Source organism: Hylaeus anthracinus, unplaced genomic scaffold, assembly GCF_026225885.1.
Source record: "Hylaeus anthracinus isolate JK02 unplaced genomic scaffold, UHH_iyHylAnth1.0_haploid 11985, whole genome shotgun sequence".
Classification (NCBI taxonomy): Eukaryota; Metazoa; Arthropoda; class Insecta; order Hymenoptera; family Colletidae; genus Hylaeus; species Hylaeus anthracinus.
The window spans coordinates 5262192-5284129 of record NW_026534333.1 but is presented as its reverse complement, the minus strand read 5'-3'; the positions used below and the strand labels follow the sequence as shown (position 1 = coordinate 5284129).

Here is a 21938-nt window from a genome sequence, read left to right as displayed (position 1 = left end):
TAAGTCATTTCATGTCTAACATAAAACGGAGATAAGTATCTGAACAGTATTTCCTTTCATGAAATATCGATTTTTCTGTAAATTTGAGTTTAAATTTCAAATGAAACTGATGAAATTATAGCAAATATATTATTAGCGAAAGTAACATTGGTTACGTTATATCTCTGTAGGAAAAATGAATGTTTAATGTTTCGTATGTGTTTTATTGCAAGCCATATACAAAGTTGGCCAATAGTTTTTCATTTAAATAAACGCTATTTTTCAAATAAAATCAGGAGAAAGATATATTCTACAGATAAGTTACATTTCGTACGAAATTTGAGTCACATAGTAGGAAATTGTGTTTACGTCATTTCCCACTGTACTGCGCGTATACTTCGGTCTTCCGTCACTCGCCATCTTGTCTTTGACGTGCGTGGACGCGTGCCATTAATCTGAAAGTGATTTTTCCGTTTCGAGTGTTAATTTCATCATTTCGAAAGTGCTCGACGATTAGAAAAAAATGAGTTACGGTAGGCCACCGCCTCGAATCGACGGGATGGTGTCCCTGAAGGTGGACAATCTGACCTACAGAACGACGCCCGAAGACTTGAGACGCGTGTTCGAGAGATGTGGCGAAGTCGGCGACATTTACATACCCAGAGATCGTTTCACTCGAGAAAGTCGCGGATTTGCATTTGTCAGGTAAGAAAATAATCTAATTTTCCTTTGCATTTATTAATTTCCACTCCAATCTTGCGAAGCATTATATGTAAGCGTGACGTCATCACGCTGTTTGAATAGCTGTACTTCGGTTTCCAGATACTAACAAATGTTGTATCTGATAACGTCGTCTCTATTATTAATTCATACGTCGACTTAGATAATTGAACGTAATTTCATCGTTTTTCAATCTCTAGATTTTACGACAAACGAGATGCAGAAGATGCGTTAGACGCGATGGATGGAAGATTGTTAGATGGTAGGGAACTTAGAGTTCAAATGGCACGATACGGACGACCAACTTCTCCACATCGTAACCGTAGCAGCCGTCGTCGTGGAAGGTATTTATCGCACAAGTATTTTATACAAATCTTCGAATATAACACATTAATTTGTTTCGTTTTGTTTATAGATCACGCAGCAGAAGCAGAGATCGCAGACGCTCGCGTTCCAGGTCACGCAGCAGATCCAGAAGCCGCGATAGAGATCGTAGGCGATCTTACAGCCGTAGTCGCAGCCGCTCACGTTCCGACAGTAAGAGCTCTCGTGGAAAGTCTCGCTCTCGTAGCAAGTCTCCAGACAGGCAGAAAGACAGTCGTTCCAAATCAAGGTAAGTCTTATTAGTATAATTAGAGAATATTATACTTTCATTGCAATATTAAATAAATATTCATTGTACAAAATTTTTTTTTGTATATAGGGACTGAAGTAATCGAACCATGCGCAAGTACGACTGTGAACAGATGCACGTGCCGCGAGTGCAGAATAATCGTTTCTTGAGAACGAAAAGGTATTCCATTACCCTCTATACCTAGAGCAACACTGTCGCACGTTCACATTTCTTCTATCACTTACATATTAATTATGACGACGCACTTCTTTGGGTTGAAAAAAAAAAACCCAAACTAATTTTAATGTAATGTATCTAGACAGTGAGCGTAAGAGACTCATGATGATTCACGTTTGCAAGTTTTCGTAATTATTCTTACTTCGTTAAGTGACATTGTCACGAGCAATGCTTACTTTGATCAGAGGGAAACCGAATATATTCTGTTTTTCATAAATAACGCAGCTGTTGTGACAACTGAAACAGCATGCTCTGATCATTGAACTGAAGTTAGTTATATCCTTGATAAGAGTTTTAGGATGTACACTAGCACTATATATTTGATGTTTATTTCTGCTCTGAAAGAACAATTAGAATTTCAGATTTCGAAAATAGAGCAGAGATCACTTGAATTTGCACTCTATGAATAATTAAAAATTGTTATTAGTTCGATCGTACAACGCCTTCTTACGTTGAAGTATAGCGTGCACAGCTTCTAGTACTTGTCAATTTAAGTGAGTTACAAATGACAGAAGTTCGTTCCTTTCTTCCATTTCTTCAATCGTATTATAACTATTCTACGCCAAACGGCATGTATAAGTAACAGCAGGAAAGCACCTATTTCGATAAAATGCCCATTATGAAATTGTTCGAACCGAGCAAGGTGGATTAGATATTCCTGGGAATACATCAGGGTGTTGATGTGTAATGGTATAATTAGCAGGTAATGTAAAGCGTGTGCGGTCGACTGAGTCCGACTTCTGTACAAATTTCCAAATTCACTTTTTAAATCGTTGAGATTTTTCTAGTTTTTCTATTATTTCCAATCGAAACTCGTCCGACCTTAATTAACCAAAAAGAGAAATTAAAAATCGTGACACGTACGAATTGTAGAAATAAGTTCTGCGTTTCTGTAATGGTATACAGGTTTATTTATGTAAGTTTGCCCTTTATAATAAAGTGTAATAAAATACAGAAGACGGAACTATTCGCGTAGTCTTAGACAGTGATTAAATGCTAAGTATGTAACTGTAGGCAATCTAGCCAGTCGTGTTACCTCTAAATTTATCAGTTAAAACTCGTTTTGCATGATAGTCGATTATTTGAGTTTTAAGTGAAATTTCATTAATCTTCAAATAATAATTCGATATAATGTAAAATGTGTAAATATAAATTATCTGTCTTTCCAGAGACTTATAATACGTATTGTGTCTGAATATTCAAGTGTTTAATATTTATAATCTTTTCAAATTTTTCAACATTCATGTAGTGTACTTACAAATTTCAAAGTATCGAGAATAAAAAAAAAATTGTAATGTTTGCAAAAAACATTGTGAACGAAATAATAATAACGGTAACTTGTAATTCTGTTCAAAAAATTTTAATCAAGACCTGGTTACAGTTAAATTTGTTTCAAAGAATATTCAACACCTTAGTTATCGGAATAACACTGCTTGGGACTTCCACCGTGTGTCGCTAAATTGAATATCAGTAACTTTATTACAATTTTATAAATGTCTATTATGTTAAGAAAAAAACAACGTTTTAAAAGATCATTATACCAGTGCGTTCAAGTATTACATTTTAATCAAAAGAAGTTAATGTTGACCTATTTTCATTTACGTACAATCGGTCGATCGTCAATATCTTCCAACAAAAAAAAAAGATATCAAATCCTCACACACGGATATGACACGCTTATTCGTTATAACTAAGTTGTGATTTTATGGTGCCACAGGCGGTGGAAAGGAGTGGCGTGGCGAGTGTAGCCGATGATGGGGTAGCTGAGAGTAAGCAGTAAGCCGAGTAGCAGGGCTGTAAGCAGTTTGCAGTAGCGAGCGGTTGGTGGTCTGGTGAAAGCAGGTTCGCGAGTCGATCAGGGCGAGAAAAAGAGAGAAAGTGTGAGCGAAAGCTGTCACTCTGGGGGGTCGGCGTGCAGAAAATCGCAGAGGGTACGGTCGAACGCTGAGAAATAAGCAGAGAACACAAACAAAGCCACGCGGTTGCTGGTCTCAGCTACCGTCCGGTTTGCAGGTAGCACGTGAGCATCACCAGACCTCGCGAGCAACGACTCACATTTCAACTGTTACGTCTACCAGTTACTTCGCGTGTTTCTTGACGATCACTTCCCAGCAATGGTGATCATTAAAGACGAGCACATACTTTGCTCCCATCTGTGTAGGTCATTCGTAAGTTGTACGAGTTTAAAGTCGACTCTTTTAATTACTTAATTACTAACTATCTAGTCTTGGTAATTACTTAAGATTACCGTCTCGTGATATAATTTAATTTTTGTTTTCATTTCAAGTGCTTAAATTTAATCATTCGGAGATATATTAATTTGTTGACGTGACTACAGATAAAATCAATTCTATCTATGAGATTTTACTTAACTTTCAAGATATTCGAGACTTTAACGGCCCTGTTCTTTATGGTTGATACTGAGACTTTCTGATGTAACTCGTATCCTTTCGATAAGATACTCCGACATTTCGTCAGTATTGCAGCTAGCTTTCTCATGGGTCAAGTAACACACTGTAATTCAATAACGACACAATATCGGTGTCATTTGACCCCTGGAGAAGTTAACTCCTACGCTGACGAAACATCGATGGATTTTGTTCAAAGGACACAACTTATACCCAGAATCCTCAGTTACTTACCTTTTATTTCAATTTTAATAACTTCAGGACGAATACTTTTTAAATAGTGATCAATAGTTTCCTAACGCATATTGTTCCGTTCGCGTCTATAAAGATCTAAATTCTATGATCATCGCTTGGAACACTTGCCGCCACATTATAAATAATTGGGAAAATTGAGGGGTTGGGGGATCCTTTCGCTTTTCCTGTGTTTCTTTTTTCAGGTATCACCAAACGTCGGTGGAGTAAGTATATTAGAGGTAAGGTGGTGTTGGAATATACAGACGATTAATTTCTTTTTTTATACAAAAGGAATAAATGATTGTAGACAGGTGGAGGATACGATCAATAAAGATTACCGTACTAAACAAATGGAATTTTTATTATTTCTGACTTACTCGTTATTACAAATGGAAGAATAAAAACCCTCTTAACATCAGAGAGCATTTTATTTTCATTCTTTAAGTAGAATCTATGGAAGTAACACGTCAGAAGAATATTTTCATTATTACACTAACTGACTAGCTCAATCATGGTGTAAAGTATGTATGTAAGTATACATACATTTCGTAACAGCTTAACGGTATTGCTGACATAATGTTGGTAAATATAACTATAATTTGTAAAAATTCAGTACTTAAAAAAAATACCTAAACTATTTTGAGAGACAAAGTGATTCATTTACTCGAAAATATGTGCATGCAGCATTAAATACTAGCGTAGCAGACTATTATCTTCATCCTTATTCTCTATGGGTTTTTATAATACGGGGTTTCAAAAAGCGAAAAATTACGTATAGTGCGATTGCTAGGATATGTCCAGAAAAATATACGCTTTTATAATAATGTAGTGACTCTCCAAAATCTAGCAATAGGAATGGTATTCCTAAATATGCCATGCAGGTTGTTTTCTCATACCATAAAAGTAACTGCCATCCTTTCTTGGCCTGAAAATAGATATTAAATGAATCGAAATTGTAACTAAAAATTTTAAATAATCATAGTACATACCAAACTATTTTCTTCACTCTGCTGATAAAATTTAATGCCTATATCTTCGCTCATTAAAAACATAGGAATTTGACAAATACAAATATAGTAACCAGCTGACCAACCATGCCAGGCTGCAGAAAGTGTAAAAGTGGCAAGAGTTCGTAAACTTTTATATGGAAACCTTTTATACACGTAAACGCCCATCCAATATTGAATGCAAGCATTCCAAGATTTCATAGCTATTCTTGTTGAATGGCACTTTTCTAGCTTCCAAACGTTCATATTATATATGGTATCAAAGTTAAACTCTGCATCTTTCAATTTTTCGGGTGTAGTAGATCTATAAAATTTTATTGATTAATATTTGTTTCAAATAAATCAGAAAATATGTACTTACAAAGTTTCAATGATTTTGTAATCTCGTGGTCCTAATCCTATTATAGGTTTGGATTCCACAGGATACACTCCAAGTCCAGCCATCTGGCAAGCACATTCGGCAAGGGCCATACCAATGTACATTCTTAGTTTAAAAGTAAGGAAGGCAGGATACATATAAAGGTATCTGTACAGAAATGCCCGCTCGGCAAATTCATCTGTTAAAACGTACTGAAATTTAGAAAGGAAACTTCAAAATGACTTATCATATCTGTTTGTAGTATTAAAGAATATTGATATTACTCTGGTGGGGTATAATTCATTTATCACGAGATATAATACAACAAAACATGCAGTTTGCTTAAGTTTGTATAATGTAAGGGGCCATGGATCCGCATATTTGGAAAATGGTCTGTGCAGATGATCCCAATATGTTCTGTATCGATAATACGGGCCTACAAAAAGAAATATTATATTTAATGTACATAATATAAGAATAAGCTTGATTATAATTGATTTCAATATCAAATTACCAGTCAAGATTCCCATGTAGCTAAAACCATAGTGAAATACATCCACAAATCCAACATTTTGTATAGCTTCAGAATTTGCTCCTTCTGCATCATTGGGTGGTGTACTACTAGCTACATTTATTTCAAAAGCCAGTCCAGATAATTTTAATGTTAATATCATGAGCACCAGGTTTGTATGAGATGGTGATGTTGGTAAACCAACGCAATCTCCTAATCGAAATATAATAAGTAGATAGAAGAATGAAAAGAAAATGCTAGCCAGATGACATTTCCTGTAAATAAAAGATTATTTAAAATGAGAATTAATGAAATACTTAGAAAGCAAAAATGCAAAAGATAGTATTTAAAAAATTTTTAATTTTTTTTAGAAGATGCTAAAATAATAACACTTAACGAAAGATATTTTTATAAATTTTCGTGGTAGCAATTAGTGGATAATCTTAAAATCTTGAAACAGTGATCCAAATATCTGCATTGCATGTTATTGATGCCATTGGTGATGACAGAAATGACAAGTGGGCTACAATAGTAATCAATGTCTATATTGAGAAATATCTTCAACTTTGACATTAGCACACATTAGCATTGATATTATCATTTGATGTTGACATTCATCTTATCTTTAATTTTCAGTCTACAGACAAATTTCAGTTAAAAAACCTTTGAAACATGTTCGTCAAATTTTCGTCAAATTGGTAACGAGTGACGCGTTTATTATAATATTATAGACAAATTCAGCATCAAATATAAAAATATGTATCGAATAAATAGCGATTGTTAAAATGACAAGTCATGCAAAATTGTTCGGCACAAGCGGAACACAATTTTTATATATTTCAACACTTCACTGATAAAATATAAAATATGTTAATGAAGATATTGGAAATAATCGTACGTTAAATTTATGAAATAGTTAAGTTATCGTTATATCGTACTTTGGCGAGATCTTGGTTATAATAATCGCGTTAATCACAGTACTGATTATAGGATGAATTACATGACTTCCAGAAACTATTGTAGCCAAAATGAAACCCAGAATTGTAGAGATCCATTGCTTCACGTATACATCCTCGACTTTTTTATACAAAGAACCAGCAAATACACAAGATACAAGTATTGCAACGTAAATTGCATCTGCCCAGAACATCGTGTCGGCTTGACTGCCTCGAGTCGACTATCTCTCGTAACTGTGTTGCACCGCATTGTATTTCACTCCATAGTAAACGCTATAGGTAGTCTGAAGGACCTTTGTACTTTATACTAATGCATTACTGACTATTACCTCGTGTAAATTTATTCATTCAATTTCGTCGCATTAATTTAAATCAATTGAAACCAATTTGCGAGAGTTTATTCAAATTTACTTTATAGAAACGTTTTTCATGCACTCTTATGTTTGTTTTAAATCGCACATAAAATTAAATATACTGTTAGTTTCTATTTTTCTTCGTCGATGCGAAGACGATAGTGGAGTATAGGATAAGTAAGGAGACATAATTACAGTTTTAATTCAATTACTATAATAATTGTATTTATACAAACAAGGACATCTTCATCAAACGCATATTACAAATGCGTAAATTGATTTAATCAAATAGTATCAATATGAAAGTAGAGTTCGAACTGCTTGTAGTGTTAATGTAATAGTAGCAGCGATGTAAAGTATTTGTAATTGATTCAAATTTGATCGTCCTAGGATTTTTTGCCGAGTGCTTTTTGCGTAAGTTCCGTTTTCTTCTGCTGAGCGAGTTCCTTCTGCTTCTTTTCCACTTCGCGTTTTTTCGCTGCCTCCTCTCGTTGTTGTTTAATTATAGCTAATCGTGCTAGATCTGCGCGAGCTTCATCGGTCTTACCTGCCGCGTGCAGTTTTTGATAGTTAGCTTGTGCTCTCTGTCTTTCTAGTTGCTCTCTGAAAAAGATAAATTTATTTGTTTGTAAAATGTATTGATTAGCTCAAGTGTTCTATTATATCTATCAATCTTACCGTTCCCTTCGAGATAATTCTGGTTTTCCAAAGTCTACAGACTTATTTAATTCTGATAATTTTTTTGTTTTTTTTTGTACCCTATTTGGATTTTCAACTTGGATTAAGTTTTCTACCCCTTTCGCCTTTCCCTATAAATATTCAAGGATAAAACCCAAAGTTTCTAGATTATTAAAAAATCTTATGCATTAAGTTACCTCCGCTTTAGATTCCGATTCTGAGTCACTTTCACTATCTGTTTCCGAACCACTATGCAGAGGACTTTTGGTTTCTTCGCCTCCTTCGTCGCTGGAACTCGCATCATCCCCTTTACATTTCTAAAAGGAACAATTTCATTGTAACCTTTAAGCACAAAGCATTCAATCCGTATTAATGAATCTTCATTTACCAGTTCCTTAAGTAATATAACATGTATGCAATATTTTCAAAGGGGCAAACGCGAGAGGAAAGCGACAAAATGGGTCATTTTAGGCCTCTACCGAGTGCTTTGGATTTTTAAGAATTTTTTTAAAGTCCTGTTCGGTCGCGTAAATGAAATTTGCACCAGCATAGAGTATCGTGCTCCATCAAGTGACAGTTCGACCTGACGTACTTAACAATAATATCTAAGCTGTCGTGCTGTTGGTTAACCTAAAAATACTGACTCTCATATGGAATTTTATTTCGTCCTGACGTCGCTGCTCCTCCAACTCCTCGGGGTTAGTAAAGTGACGACTTCGGCCTTTGTGACCGACAAATTTACCTGAAAAAAATCACATTTGATCTAATTCCGTTGTTCGAGGTCAAAAAGTACGAAAGTGCATGTTTCATCCGAGAAAAATGTGGTGGGGACGAGAAAGAAAAAATTTTTCAAAGGAAAACAATAATAATTTATGCGCTTACCGCGCGGCATTTTTTCGAAGCGAAGACTTGCAGCAGCCTAAATAATATTCTACGGAAATTTGAGCCGATAACGGTATCTCTCTTACTACGAAAGAACAATTTCGTTTGATGTCAGATCAACAGTGTTGATTCAACACTGCGCCGCTGCTGATTTCAACCAGGGACTGGACACTCCGACAGAAAAGTGGGATCACTCCTTGTTTCGGGAGTCGCGTCACTTGTGGCGCTGATGTTAATTTCATTCTCACTCGTTACACCAAATATAAACAAATCTATTAATATACACTCCTTCTATCCTAGATATAGATAGTTAGAAATTCTGTTCTTTTCTTTTATTATCATGTTTACCTTTGATTTGCATTGCAGCATATATTTACTCATCGCTAAGTGGCTATTCATTTCATTGGAAACAATTTGAATCGTCAGGAGGAATTGACAATTTTTTTTACATTCTTGGATGACTCATTTGTGCTGAGTATGTACTTTTAAATTTGCTTAGACAAACCCTAATCCATCCTAATCTGAAAATATAGAACTTCGACAAGAGATTTATCTCTATAAAACTATTCCGTGGTTATATTCCTTAAGACGCATGCGCACTGAGAATTGAGATCTAAAAAAGGCGCGAGAGTTTCGCCTCTATAAGAATAATCTGTGGTGTTATTACTCCTGGTTCAACATAACCTCTTCTGTCTGGTGCATAGTGAGGGACGGTATGTGATGTTGTGAGAAATCTATAATATTAATAAAAATCGTTTGAACAAAGTAGAATATATACGTAACAGATAAATTTAAAGAAATAAAGAAAGATGAAATTAATTATATTTTTCGAAAATTGTGTTACATCTCAGTGAAACAAATAAAACAATATGTGATGAAAATGTGTAGTGGTGTCATTGTGAATGAACTAATTTACTTTATTTTGATGATTTCAGTTCCAGTTTTCTAGCACCTAACAAAAATCACAATGGCTATTCGACCCGTGTACAGGCCAACAATTGTCAAGAAAAGAACTAAGAAGTTCATTCGTCATCAGAGTGATCGATACAGTAAACTAAAGGTATGATATTTACTATAATGTTTACAGTTATTTATCAGTCGTATTTTAAACCTTCTTTATTAAAGCTATCCTCAGTATTTATTGAATAATAATATGTTGTAAATGAAACAATATTTCAGAGAAACTGGCGTAAACCAAAAGGTATCGACAACAGAGTTCGTAGGCGCTTCAAGGGTCAATATTTGATGCCCAATATTGGTTATGGAAGCAACAAAAAAACACGCCACATGCTACCTACTGGTTTCAGGAAAGTCTTGGTACACAATGTTAAGGTAAGAACAATTAGTTGTTAAACTCTTACTCTGTTTCTTAACATTTTCAGCAATTATCTTTATATCCACATTTTAAAAAACTATTAAAAAATAAACATTTCTTGTACCTTTAATATGTATGAAAACGCATACTATTATTTACAAGATATTTCAGATAAAAGAACCTTTTTAATTTTACGAAAATATTTTGAAATGAAATAAAAGTAAAAGCAATATTTTATTTATCTATTCAATTACAATGAGATTTGTGTTTTTGTGTATGTTTGCAGGAATTAGAAGTTCTAATGATGCAAAACCGAAAATTCTGTGCCGAAATTGCTCATGGTGTAAGCAGTAAAAAACGTAAATCGATCGTTGAACGAGCACAACAACTTTCCATACGCGTGACAAATGCTAGTGCTAGATTACGTTCTCAAGAAAACGAATAAGATCACTTTCTTCTTTGATTTCTTAATAAACTATTTACAGTATGTTTGTCATTTCTATTATTTCTCTCCTGATCCTTATTCCTGAATCGTATTACAACTGTTAGATTTGTAGTAAACCCTGCTATAATGCGAAACCCTCAGAACACGGTTACCGTATTATGCGATACGAATTGTTCTATTTTTTGTTCTATTTTTTCCTATTGTTTTTTATAACGCGGTTTAAATTAAGCTGATTTACATTAATTTTGAGTTTCTTGTAACGCGGTAAGAACTTACTGTATATCTAGGAAGATCTCTTGCCGTTTTTTCAGCCATAAGTAGATGTAAGTTACAACTTGCAGACGCAAAAATCTTTTAAATTATATTACCAACAGGTGAGTAAGGGAATCAACATTTTTTCGTGGTGACGTCAAGAGAAAAAACGGCTAATGTCGTTTATAACGAGATGTTACATGAACTCTGTAAAAAAAAACTATTGGGAGAAAATTAAAAAATGCTCCCAGTCGAAGTCGGAACAGGTTACTAGTGAAAAATAAATTGATTAATGTATTAATTTATACGAAAAATTTTTAAATTACTCAATAGTATCTACAAATGCTTCTAATGAATTTTAATTTAAATAAAAAGAAATTCAAATTTCCCGCGTGAAATTAGTGTCGCCGCCTAGCGGTCAACAACTGAACTATTTTCGGAGTATGATCAGGGCCTCTATCGGGAAAACGCTCAAGTTTGTCCTCGAATAGTTCCCCTGTCAATAGTTCCCCTGTTAAAAAATGATTCTCATTCATATTTTAATATTGCAATGATTGTTCATCTATTTGTTTTTGGATATATATATAAAAAAAATGTACAAATATCTCTGTCGCCCTCTATCGGAAAAACGCCCAAGTTTGTCACCGATTAGTTTTGATTGTTCACTGGTAAATGGCGATACAGGTATTCCTAAGTTTTTGTTGATATTTCCAAAAACAAATATATGGACAATCAATGCAATATTAAAATATGAATGAGAATAATTTTTTAGCCCAGTACTCTTAATTTTTTAATTGAAATAAACAAATGGCTCCTTTTACCACTGACAGGGGAACTATTCGAGGACAAACTTGAGCGTTTTCCCGATAGAGGCCCTGATCATACTCCGAAAATAGTTCAGTTGTTGACCGCTAGACGGCGACACTACATTCACGCGGGAAATTTGAATTTCTTTTTATTTAATTAAATTAAAATTCATTAGAAGTATTTGTAGATACTATTGAGTAATTTAAACAATTTTCGTATAAATTAATACATTAATCAATTTATTTTTCACTAGCGATCTATTCATTTGAGCGAAAATACTGGAAACCCACAAGAGAAACTGTGATAGTTCAAAGAATTTAAACAGGAGGATCGTTTTAGATAAAGTTGGCCAGGCAATCCTGTTCCCTCTCAAATAAACCATCCCTGGTCAGACGTTTTAAGTAGAAAAAGTCATGCAAACCCGTCCCTTGAGTAATGCCTCCTTTCGATATAAAACCATGGCCTCAAGGTTGTAGTTCTATCATACACCTTTCCTACGCACATCAAACAGCAATTTGACGTAGAGTTACTGAGGCCTATTTATCAAAATACTTTATCGAATGTGAACTCTTGCCTTAGCTGCTCCCAACTCGCGTTCACCATATAACATTTGACTACAATTTTTACAATGAATTACCTTCGCTTAATTTAACACACACCAACGATAACTGAACGAAAGACTTACTTGTACCTGTACCCGTTCGAAGTGACTCTGCTCGCAACAGCTACCCTTGTATCGTCTTTCTTCTTCACCTTCTGGTCTCCACGCTATCGATACGTATTCCTGCAATTAAGCGTATCGGTTTCGTATAACATTGTACTGGTAACACAATCAAATAATACATGCTTGTATATCGAAAAAAGGTCTCTCGTTACAATATTAATACGGATGTACATCTTACTTAAAGAAAGTAAATTTTGAAGTCGTTATACTGTATAGCAGCAATTTTAATAATGATACGTTGTGTGCATACCAATGCAAATGCGATCCTATGGTATCCGTAAAAGAGGGGCCGTAATCCCCTTGCAGTAATCCCTTCCGTAGATATAGACTACTGCAAGTTGTCAGTGTTTAAAAAAATGTTGTCGAGTTATGATGTCGCAAAGGTTTGTCCGCAAGTTATTATAGCTCTGAACTACTCCATTTAAATATAAAATAGTGGATGCAACGACGACCATAAAGAAGAATTAATCTAAATTCTTTTAGAATTAAAACGAAGAAAAGAAGTTGCCCGAGTGGCAGTGACTTACTAAAATCGCATTCATAATTGTTATTTTTAGTGTAGAGTCCGTAAATTGTCTTTATTTACATGTGGTAATAAGCGGTGATAATTGTTTCAGTTGCGAGATGAATATTCTGCGACCAACGTTCTATATACTGAGTGCTTGCGGATATTGGAGACCGACCAGTTGGTCGACGACAGTAAAAAAAGTGCTGTACACTTTGTATACTATCTTCGTGTTTCTTCTGATTTACAGTTTTTGTGCTTCTCAATTTCTGTATTTGGTACTAAACGTGGAAAGCGCGGACGAGTTTAGCGAAGCCACCTACATGTTCTTCGCGACTTTTATAGCTTGTTGCAAAATCGCCATGTTTCTTACGTATCACGAAAACATCAAAATGATGATAAATAAGCTTGAAGAGGAGCCCTGCAAGCCAATGAATAAGGCTGAGGCAACTATTCGACGGGAATACGATACAAAAATTGGGTAAACGCTTTGTAATATGTCTATTCGGTGACTATATTGCACTATGCCTATAGTAATCTCGGTTGTCAACCTAATTTCTATTATCTTGTGTGCCAATATACGTATGGCATGATTGTGATAATTTCGGTAAATAATCTAAAGTTTGTTTTGTGGGCGTAGAAGTAATACAATGTCCCAAAACACGAGACAAATCCAATTCATACAAAGTACAAGTATCGATAAGAAAGTTTCTGGTGGAGCCAAATTTGGATAATGCCAAAATATGTTATAAAAAAAACATTATGGAAAACATTAAGCTCTATTCTTCTTTTTCAAAAACAGAGGCTAAACGCAGCCTCTATTATACGTAGATGAAATGTATTATTATCAATGAAAAAATAAAAATATATATCAAAAAGAATTACGGGTGAAGAAAACTTTCCTTATCGATACTGGTCTTTTGTTAAATAAATAGCGAATTAATTGACTAATGCATCTTCATAGATACTTTACAGGTCCGTCACAATTGGTTACGCCATTTTGGTGAAATGCTCGGTTCTCTTCATAATTGTTTCATCGTTCTTTCTCAACATACCGAAGAGACAGCTGGTGTACAAAGCTTGGTTGCCGTTTAACCACACTAACTGCAATATTTTTTTTATCGCACACGCTCATCAGATGATAGCAATAGTTGGGTTGGCATTCACGAACGTGTCTTGCGATTCGTTTGTTATTGGTCTGTGCGCCCACGCTTGCAGCCAGCAGGAGATCCTGAAACATAGGTTGGAGGAAGCCACGCGAGAAACGAGACCTGAATTTGGAACGATAGTGCGTTTCCATAACTATCTATATAGGTTCGGTTCGTTTGACAAATTTTAGACACTTTTCAATTAAATCAAACCTGTGAACACACACTGTACTACCACTAACGTAAAACGAATTGGAAAAGAAAAATTTTTATATTTATATATAGTAAATAATCCCCGTATCCAAGACTCTGAAATCATTCATTCGTTCGTATATAGTCGTTGTAATAGTAACTCCTTTTCTGTTTTCATACACAGATATGCATTCATGATACAAGAAGAGTTTAAAGTGATCCTCACTACTCAGCTTGTAACGAGCACCCTGGTGGTGTGTTTTATTATGTACCAAATGTCGGTCACGTCCCCATCCAACCCGAAATTTGTGGGATTTGTCATATACATGGCCTGCATGATGACACAGATTTTTATGTACTGCTGGTTCGGAAATGAATTGAAATTGAAGGTATTCGCGTGAAAAAGAAATCCATTTCTTTGCAACATTCAGTTCCCGTACTCCTCTTCTTTTTCCTTTAAATCTTTCCATCATAACAGTCTTCATTTTTTAATCACAAAACTGATGACTTCTACCTCCTGATTTTTTCTATCTTTCTACATCGATGCTAATATTCTTTCTCCATTTTACGTTCGTAAAAGCAGAGCGTCGAACTCGCAGACACGATTTTCCATCTAGATTGGATGCATCTCGACAAGAACGCCAAGAATAGTTTAATAATCATCATGTTCAGAGCGATGAATCCAATCGAATTAACTTGCTCTTATGTAATCACGATGAACGTGGATACCTTCGTGGGGGTTGGTAAACAGTACACAGAATTTTAATCGAAAGCTATACGCCCCTTGTAACATGTACCTCACATTCTTTCCAGATCCTAAAAATGTCTTATTCGACGTACAACTTGCTTCAGAGAAGCAGATAATTCCAGCGCAAACAATGACTATAGAATCAGTTGTAAAAGACGATAAACAGCGTAGACAATTCGAGTCTTTCAACTTAGATATAGTATGCGATTAAATAAATTTGTTATGTGATGAATTATATCTTTTGACATCATTTTTAAAATATGTACCTTATTATTTTAACCAAGAATAGCAAACAAAAAAATTGACTTATTAACCTTTTCCAAATGTGCACGCAAAATGTGCATGTAATTATATAAGTAACACATATAATGTTATTTGACGGAGGCCGGATATATCACTGTTCACTGTTACACTCAGTTCTTTAGGCAAACAGTTTATTCAAACTAAAGAGAGATCATTTTTAAATGAACATTTTTCCTTTCTTTGCGGAAAGAAACTCTTAAACGTTCCAATCTTCCGTTCATTTAAATTTCATAGAATATATGATTGGTAGGTTCATTTCGAAGTTTCACCATGTACAGGAGATAATACTGCAAAAATGATAATAAAATGTCAAAAGGTCCGACGTACTCATAAAAGTGTAATTCTATGATTTGTATTCATAATCCTATAGTCGCGATAACTATACGGTACGCGCACCGGAGGAGATGTACCCCTTGGGGACGGATATTCCCTTTCTCCCAAGGTATAGGAAACCTATTCACTTCCGTGATCACTGTCGATCGACTTTTGGCATTTGCAATTCGCAACGAAATCGAGAAGGGTGTCTGGTCTCCACAAAAGAAGCACAATACATTTTCTACAAATGCTTTGTCGCGCAGACTATCGAGTTTTTTAAAGCACTACAAGAACGTTTCGACAATCGAATCTTTTCAAGACTGAAAGATTGAATAAACAAAAAATAAATAAAAACTGAGATTTGAAAGTGAAAAGTTTAGGAAAGATGCGTCTCATGCGATGGATATTTCGAATCCTAGTGGTGTGTGGCTGCTGGCGGCCGTCGTCTTGGACGACGCCGTTAAAAATGTTCCTGTACACCGTGTACAGAACCGTCATCTTGCTACTGGTTTACACCGTGACGTTTCTTCAATTCATGGACATAGTGCTGAACGTTCAAAATCAGGACGAGTTCAGCGATAATTTCTATATGTTGCTGGCGATGATTGTTTCTTGTCACAAACTCTACAGCTTGCTGAAGAGTCGCGACAGCATCCGTGCTTTGACCAGCATCCTCGAAAAGGAGCCTTTTCTACCGGGGAACGCCGAGGAAATTGGGATTCGGACGAGATTCGACAAAAGAGCCGAGTCAGTATATTTAAGGATTACTCTCTTTTCTTACCAATAACTATTTTACAACAAATATTTTATTTTTTGCATGAAGATCCGCAGTCTACTCATCACTGATGGTGATGTTCTCCATTTATAATTAATCATACCGATATCTGTAACTTTTAGACCTTTCCATTCGTTAAAATCTTTCTACTTTCTGCTTAGCTTCGACATTTTATTAACAAATTTTCATTCCCTTGTTCATGCTATCAACTTACACTAAATGTTAAATAAAAAAATCATGTAATAGTGTAAATGAGCAATACTAGACTTAAAAATAGTACCTTGAATATTAAAATTTAATCATTGCAGATCGATTACCCTTCTGTACGCGGGTCTGGTCGAGGTAACAGTGCTCTCTGTCTCGTGCGCTGCGCTGCTGACATCCGATAACATAGAGCTACCCTATCGAATGTGGCTACCTTGCAACTGTTCATCAACGTACTCGATGAGCCTCACTTATACTCAACAAGTTCTAGCATTGATAGCTGCATCGTTGTTGCACGTTGCCTGCGACGGTTTGATCTGCGGTCTGTTGACCCACACGTACAGCCAGATGGAGATACTCGGATGTCGTCTGAAAACGATTAAAAGAGGCGAGAATGAGTCTGTGAATTCGTGCGTACGTTATCACGACCATGTATACCGGTTGGTTCACAATAATGGCATGTTTGAATTGGTGGATGCAAATTTAATTCACTGGTGGAGGCCACATTTCTGTTTGCTAGTTAAATCAAGATGATTCATTGCTAGTTAATTAATCTACGATATTTTTTTTTGATAAACCAATCAAATCGGGTCTACAGTGAATGAAGATCGCTTCATCGCTTGGAACCACTTTGATTTCGTTTGATTTATTCGAAAAAAAATCACGTTTAATACATCTTTATCAATTTTGAATTCGAATGATGGATACATAAGATCCCCTTAACAAATTCTAGATTCGCTAGTATGATAAACACAGAGTTTCGAATGGTAATTTTCGTTCAATTCGCGGTGAGTACCTTAGAGGTGTGCTTCAACCTGTACCTATTAACGACTACGAAAAGCGCCAACGCTCAGTATGTGAAAATAATACTGTATACTTCTTGCATGCTGACGCAGATTTTCGTTTATTGTTGGCACGGGGACGAAGTTAAGTCGAAGGTGCGTTCCGAGTATGAAAAGATTCCGGTTAGACACATTTTGTAACATACTCTTTCTCTCCTCAGAGCCTCGACATTTCTAACATGATTTTTCGAACTGACTGGACGTTCCTCGACAAGAACGCCAAAAGAGTTCTCTTGATGATCATGAGACGCGCGTCAGTGCCCATAGAATTTACCAGTATGCACATCGTGCCTATGAATCTTGAAACTTTCGTGAGCGTTAGTATACATAATTTTTCATCAAGAAAAGGATAAATATAAATTTACTTGATATATACAGTACTTTAATTGAAAAGGGAAGGGACTATGTGCGACTGAACGCTGCAATTCACTGGAAACTTTTCTAATGAAAGATCTATTCCTCTTCTAAAAAAAATGGTCAAAAAATTAGTCAACAGAGTACACCTGTAAGATATGTTTATTTCAGGTACTTAAAACTTCTTACTCAGCGTACAACGTTCTCCAACGAGGTCAGGGGTAGCTGAACGAACCATGACAGTTTTCAACCGTTAGAAAATCGAGAAGAGGAAGACAAGATGAAAATGTGTCGAAGATACGCTAACATAATTGAAGTATAGGTATGGTACGTACGAATAAATATTATTGAAAACTGTCAAACCCCTTGGCACTGAAGAATAATTCGTCCGTTCTGCGATTTCATCCTTCCTCATTTAATTTCCAACGACCTCGATGATGCGCAACCTCGATGTGCAAAATTTTGTGAATCGTTCACAATAAAAGGAATTTTACTACAAAACCAAAAGAAAATTCTCTTGTCAAAACACTTTTGTACTTCAATTACTTCACATAACAGAGATTCTATTACCTAAAATCAGATTGTTTCCTCTACACCATTAAAGGTTCGTATTCCATGGCAATAAAGTAAGTGAGAACAATAAAGTAAGTCTGCCTTTACTCTACCTGCCAAATTAGTATTTACTACAGATACTTAAAGGTTTTTAACCGTCGTGCAACGTGCTTTCATGGTATGGAGTTTTCCTTATTTAACAAATGAATACTATGAGAAACTGTCAGCCGCGTGCTACCAACGAATAATTGTACCCTTCTTGAAAGTCACGAAGGTTTTCGAAGAACCACAATGTTCGACGTCCTTCAATTATTAACTTCATTTCCGCTTCACTGATGTCCACATCGTCTTATTCTCCGCTGACGATTTATATTTCATGGACTCTATCGCTACTTCGTCTATTCGCGAAGTCCGATGTCACGTGTGGTTGCAATGTAGAATAACGTTTAGAAACTGTAATAAAGAGACACGTTATTACTGAAAACATTATTCGATAAGTGGTTGTCGTTTTCCGTAATAACATAGCTCGTGCATAAGAGGTAATCAGAAGGGTTCGTCCCTGGAAGAAGACTCGGGGGCGAGGGTGCAGAAAGAATATTGGTATCCTACAGTCGACGATGATACCTGAAACTCTGTCACGCGACGAGTGAACGAAGCTTTGTATTTACGAAACTCGTGTTTACGAAAACTGGTATTGCAAATACGTCTGTCAGCGATGCGTCATCGCTTGATCTCGTCAGTATCCGAAGACCGAGCTGAAGGATTCTTTTTATAATCTTAAACGTAAATAATACACCTTCAGCGCGGCGTGGAGCACCTTCGCGAAGTTGTAACGTATAAACACATTTTTCGGGACTGATTGAATTAGTAATTTATGTTGTCCGGTGAAAAATGGAGAAATCACAAGAAGTGACGAAGCATGTATTGCAATATATACGTATATGTCTCGCTGTCTGCGGTTGTATGAGGCCAGCTTCATCGACGTCCTCTTCGAAGAGGATAGTTTACGACGTTTACGCAATCGTCGTGTGGCTGATCGTGTACACCTTTACGCTCGTTCAGGTGTTAGATTTGATTATTAACGTCGACAATCAGGACGATTTCACCGACAATTTCTACGTGACGCTGGCCGCGTGCAATATATGCTTGAAAATGTGCCACCTCTCGTTCACTCAGAGGAATCTGAATTTTTTGATTAGCACACTGCAGAAGAAGCCCTTCGCTCCGACGAACGCCGAGGAAATGGAAATTCGAACGAGATTCGACAAAGTGACCGAGTAAGTCTGCTTCTACGGGGCCTCGTAATCCCCCGACGATGGGAGTTATGGCCTCCCTTGTTCGACCGTAAGAATGATAGCAACAAAAATGATCCGAGGTGATCTAGTCATTACAATCGATACAATGCGTTTCGTAAATATAGTTTCCTTCAACTATGAGTATGTAAACGGAAACGTTCGACGGCGTAAACGAAAATAAACAACTTTATACAAAAAATTAACAACAATATGTTTACAGACGGAACGCGATTACCTACACGACCGTAATTGTTGGTTACTTTTTGTCGGTGCTCGTCTCGTCATTTTCCTTAGACTTCAAATACAAACGTTTATTGTATCGTGCCTGGCTACCGTACGACTACACCACTTGGTTATCGTTTACATTTACGTACCTTCATCAAGTGGTGGGATTGACGTACATCTCGTTCGTCACCATTTCTTGCGACAGTCTGTTCAGTGGTCTCCTAATTCACATTAACTGCCTGTTCGAGATACTCGGCCATCGTCTGAAATCAATCGAGAGGGATGAGATCGACTCGGCAAACCGATGTGCTTATGTTCATGACCAAATATACAAGTTCGTCTCTTGTCTTCGTCCCTACAATTATTATTTGGGAATAATTAGTAGAATTGCATGAATTAGTAAGAGTAATGTGTAATTCCACGAGCCAATAACTCAACGGTAAAACTATGAATGACCAATTCATTGCGTTCCTATTCAAAATATTAGAATATATACATGAGAGCTTGAAAGAGGTTGAGCCAAAGTATTTCAGTATTTTTCAATATTTATCGTAAGGTCTATCCACAACTGAGTAATTTATTAAAAGATTGGTTTGGTAGTTTTAGTGTAAAAAATTCATTGCCATTAACTCTGGGCCCGTTATATTCTTCGACGAAGTACTCTTTTTTTGTCGAACACGAGAAAAAAGCGAAGAAAAGTTGAAAAAGTTTTTACAAATATTATGTTACCATAATAAATATCAATAAAACTCAAAGAGACCGATCGAAGGGACCAATATCTTCCTGAAACCATTGCAGATTCGCTAGTATGGTAAACAACCAGTTCAAGGTAATCACGTTCAGTCAGTCGGTGGTATGTATGTGTACGTTGTGTCTTAGTCTTTATGAAATAACGCAAAACGACATGGACTCGAAGATGATCGAATTGCTATTCTACACGTTCAACACGCTCGTCCAAATACTTTACTACTGCTGGTACGGAAACGAAGTCAAACTGAAGGTTCATTCGCATAATCAAAAAGAAATTTCTTTCTCGATCGAACAGCTCAGATTTGACCCATTCTTCTTCGTAGAGTCTCCAAGTTCCTGACATGGTATTCGAAAGTAACTGGAATTCTTTGGATATCAAGACTAGGAAGATTCTCTTGGTGATAATGATGCGTGCTACGGTGCCCATCGAGTTCTCTAGCTTTCACATCGTGACCATGAATATCAACACTTTCATGACGGTCAGTAATTGAACAATATTGTGGTAGTTCTCGACAATTGCGTCTCATCCTATGCGTCCTACAAAAATGAAAAATACTAAATTTATATCGTGTTACTGCGAAAAGAATATCAACATTTTATTTTCTAATAAAATAGATGAGATAATTCACACTTAGGAAATTCACCCTTTTCCCCTAAAAATTTCGTTGAATAACATTAATAATTGAAAAGATAATAACAGTTCTTTGCAACGAAAGTGGTCAGTTAACAATTAATGATCGAACGTACTATTTGTAACAGCTGATCAAATCTTCTTACTCAGCGTATAATCTGTTCCAATGAGGAATACCGAAAATCAGTCGAAGCAGAACCAAACTTGCTGAAGGATTAGGAACTTTGTCCGATTTCCACTGCGTTCACAGAAGAAAACACGCGAGGGAGGAATAACGAAATAATCGAAAACACTAGAAAAAATTTATTGAAGTATGTAGACTTCAATACGAGTGGTACAGGTAGCAATAAATACATAGTCAATAATACATAGTCAAATACAGTAATGGTTTTCCTGTCGACCAACACGCCTCTCGCACAATACCTTCCGTCGTGATTACTATACGCAACTTTAAAATATTTCCTGTTCAACCCCTAAATTAAACAAAATATACCCTTAACCTTCCGCTACTCGTTTCTATCATTAAAATGTCTCTTATTGATATTACGAGTGGAAAGCAATACAGAGGAAAAAGAGGGAAGATTGTCGATGTATACGGAGGGGAACGAGTCTATTATTGA

General features: G+C 35.9%; 5 protein-coding genes across 7 annotated transcripts; 3 read left to right on the top strand and 2 right to left on the bottom strand.

The window, feature by feature from the left end:
- The first annotated feature begins 372 nt into the window (after positions 1 to 372).
- LOC128887152 (serine/arginine-rich splicing factor 2) lies at positions 373 to 4542 on the top strand. 3 transcript variants are annotated; one of them, XR_008459974.1, is made up of 6 exons: positions 373 to 684; positions 900 to 1043; positions 1115 to 1312; positions 1403 to 1492; positions 3267 to 3480; positions 3563 to 4542. XR_008459974.1 is itself a non-coding variant. In XM_054142731.1 (4 exons), the coding sequence occupies exons 1-4, from the start codon at positions 503 to 505 to the stop codon at positions 1407 to 1409; spliced, it is 531 nt and encodes a 176-aa protein (XP_053998706.1). In that variant the 5' UTR covers positions 373 to 502; the 3' UTR covers positions 1410 to 2513. The 3 variants fall into 3 exon arrangements, 1 of the variants encoding a protein (XP_053998706.1); XR_008459973.1 differs by having other exon boundaries at positions 3267 to 4542; XM_054142731.1 differs by lacking the exons at positions 3267 to 3480; positions 3563 to 4542 and having other exon boundaries at positions 1403 to 2513.
- On the bottom strand, positions 4532 to 7260 carry LOC128887151 (lysophospholipid acyltransferase 7). Its single transcript, XM_054142730.1, has 6 exons — positions 7006 to 7260; positions 6071 to 6342; positions 5841 to 5992; positions 5560 to 5768; positions 5181 to 5502; positions 4532 to 5116 (listed from the first exon to the last, which is right to left on the bottom strand). Exons 1-6 carry the CDS (start codon positions 7215 to 7217, stop codon positions 4913 to 4915), a joined length of 1371 nt encoding a protein of 456 aa, XP_053998705.1. The 5' UTR covers positions 7218 to 7260; the 3' UTR covers positions 4532 to 4912.
- Positions 7261 to 7567: 307 nt separating this feature from the next.
- Positions 7568 to 9118, bottom strand: LOC128886857 (28 kDa heat- and acid-stable phosphoprotein-like). The gene is made up of 5 exons (XM_054142049.1): positions 8937 to 9118; positions 8699 to 8796; positions 8252 to 8371; positions 8055 to 8185; positions 7568 to 7979 (listed from the first exon to the last, which is right to left on the bottom strand). Exons 1-5 carry the CDS (start codon positions 8944 to 8946, stop codon positions 7763 to 7765), a joined length of 576 nt encoding a protein of 191 aa, XP_053998024.1. The 5' UTR covers positions 8947 to 9118; the 3' UTR covers positions 7568 to 7762.
- A 396-nt stretch (positions 9119 to 9514) lies between these two features.
- Positions 9515 to 10738, top strand: LOC128886859 (60S ribosomal protein L32). Its single transcript, XM_054142051.1, has 4 exons — positions 9515 to 9649; positions 9872 to 9996; positions 10116 to 10268; positions 10538 to 10738. Exons 2-4 carry the CDS (start codon positions 9904 to 9906, stop codon positions 10694 to 10696), a joined length of 405 nt encoding a protein of 134 aa, XP_053998026.1. The 5' UTR covers positions 9515 to 9649; positions 9872 to 9903; the 3' UTR covers positions 10697 to 10738.
- A 2365-nt stretch (positions 10739 to 13103) lies between these two features.
- Positions 13104 to 21505, top strand: LOC128886782 (putative odorant receptor 85d). The gene is made up of 12 exons (XM_054141945.1): positions 13104 to 13192; positions 13235 to 13465; positions 14509 to 14679; positions 16180 to 16437; positions 16774 to 17067; positions 17403 to 17607; positions 17673 to 17828; positions 18037 to 18079; positions 19391 to 19694; positions 20736 to 20937; positions 21011 to 21166; positions 21447 to 21505. Exons 1-12 carry the CDS (start codon positions 13104 to 13106, stop codon positions 21486 to 21488), a joined length of 2151 nt encoding a protein of 716 aa, XP_053997920.1. The 3' UTR covers positions 21489 to 21505.
- Positions 21506 to 21938: the final 433 nt, after the last annotated feature.

Bases quoted from the DNA above. Each gene is read 5' to 3' on its own strand.
- LOC128887152 (XM_054142731.1), top strand. From the start codon at position 503: ATGAGTTACGGTAGGCCACCGCCTCGAATCGACGGGATGGTGTCCCTG. The intron at 685-899 runs GTAAGAAAATAA...TTCAATCTCTAG, and splicing joins CGCGGATTTGCATTTGTCAG to ATTTTACGACAAACGAGATG. The intron at 1,044-1,114 runs GTATTTATCGCA...TTTTGTTTATAG, and splicing joins AGCAGCCGTCGTCGTGGAAG to ATCACGCAGCAGAAGCAGAG.
- LOC128887151 (XM_054142730.1), bottom strand. From the start codon at position 7,217: ATGTTCTGGGCAGATGCAATTTACGTTGCAATACTTGTATCTTGTGTA. The intron at 5,993-6,070 runs GTAATTTGATAT...TTCTTTTTGTAG, and splicing joins CTACATGGGAATCTTGACTG to GCCCGTATTATCGATACAGA. The intron at 5,503-5,559 runs GTAAGTACATAT...AAAATTTTATAG, and splicing joins TACAAAATCATTGAAACTTT to ATCTACTACACCCGAAAAAT.
- LOC128886857 (XM_054142049.1), bottom strand. The intron at 8,372-8,698 runs GTCAGTATTTTT...TGTTCCTTTTAG, and splicing joins AAATAAAATTCCATATGAGA to AAATGTAAAGGGGATGATGC. The intron at 8,186-8,251 runs GTAACTTAATGC...GAATATTTATAG, and splicing joins AATCGGAATCTAAAGCGGAG to GGAAAGGCGAAAGGGGTAGA.
- LOC128886859 (XM_054142051.1), top strand. From the start codon at position 9,904: ATGGCTATTCGACCCGTGTACAGGCCAACAATTGTCAAGAAAAGAACT. The intron at 9,997-10,115 runs GTATGATATTTA...ACAATATTTCAG, and splicing joins ATCGATACAGTAAACTAAAG to AGAAACTGGCGTAAACCAAA. The intron at 10,269-10,537 runs GTAAGAACAATT...GTATGTTTGCAG, and splicing joins TCTTGGTACACAATGTTAAG to GAATTAGAAGTTCTAATGAT.
- LOC128886782 (XM_054141945.1), top strand. From the start codon at position 13,104: ATGAATATTCTGCGACCAACGTTCTATATACTGAGTGCTTGCGGATAT. The intron at 16,438-16,773 runs GTCAGTATATTT...TAATCATTGCAG, and splicing joins AGATTCGACAAAAGAGCCGA to ATCGATTACCCTTCTGTACG. The intron at 17,829-18,036 runs GTTAGTATACAT...TGTTTATTTCAG, and splicing joins ATCTTGAAACTTTCGTGAGC to GTACTTAAAACTTCTTACTC.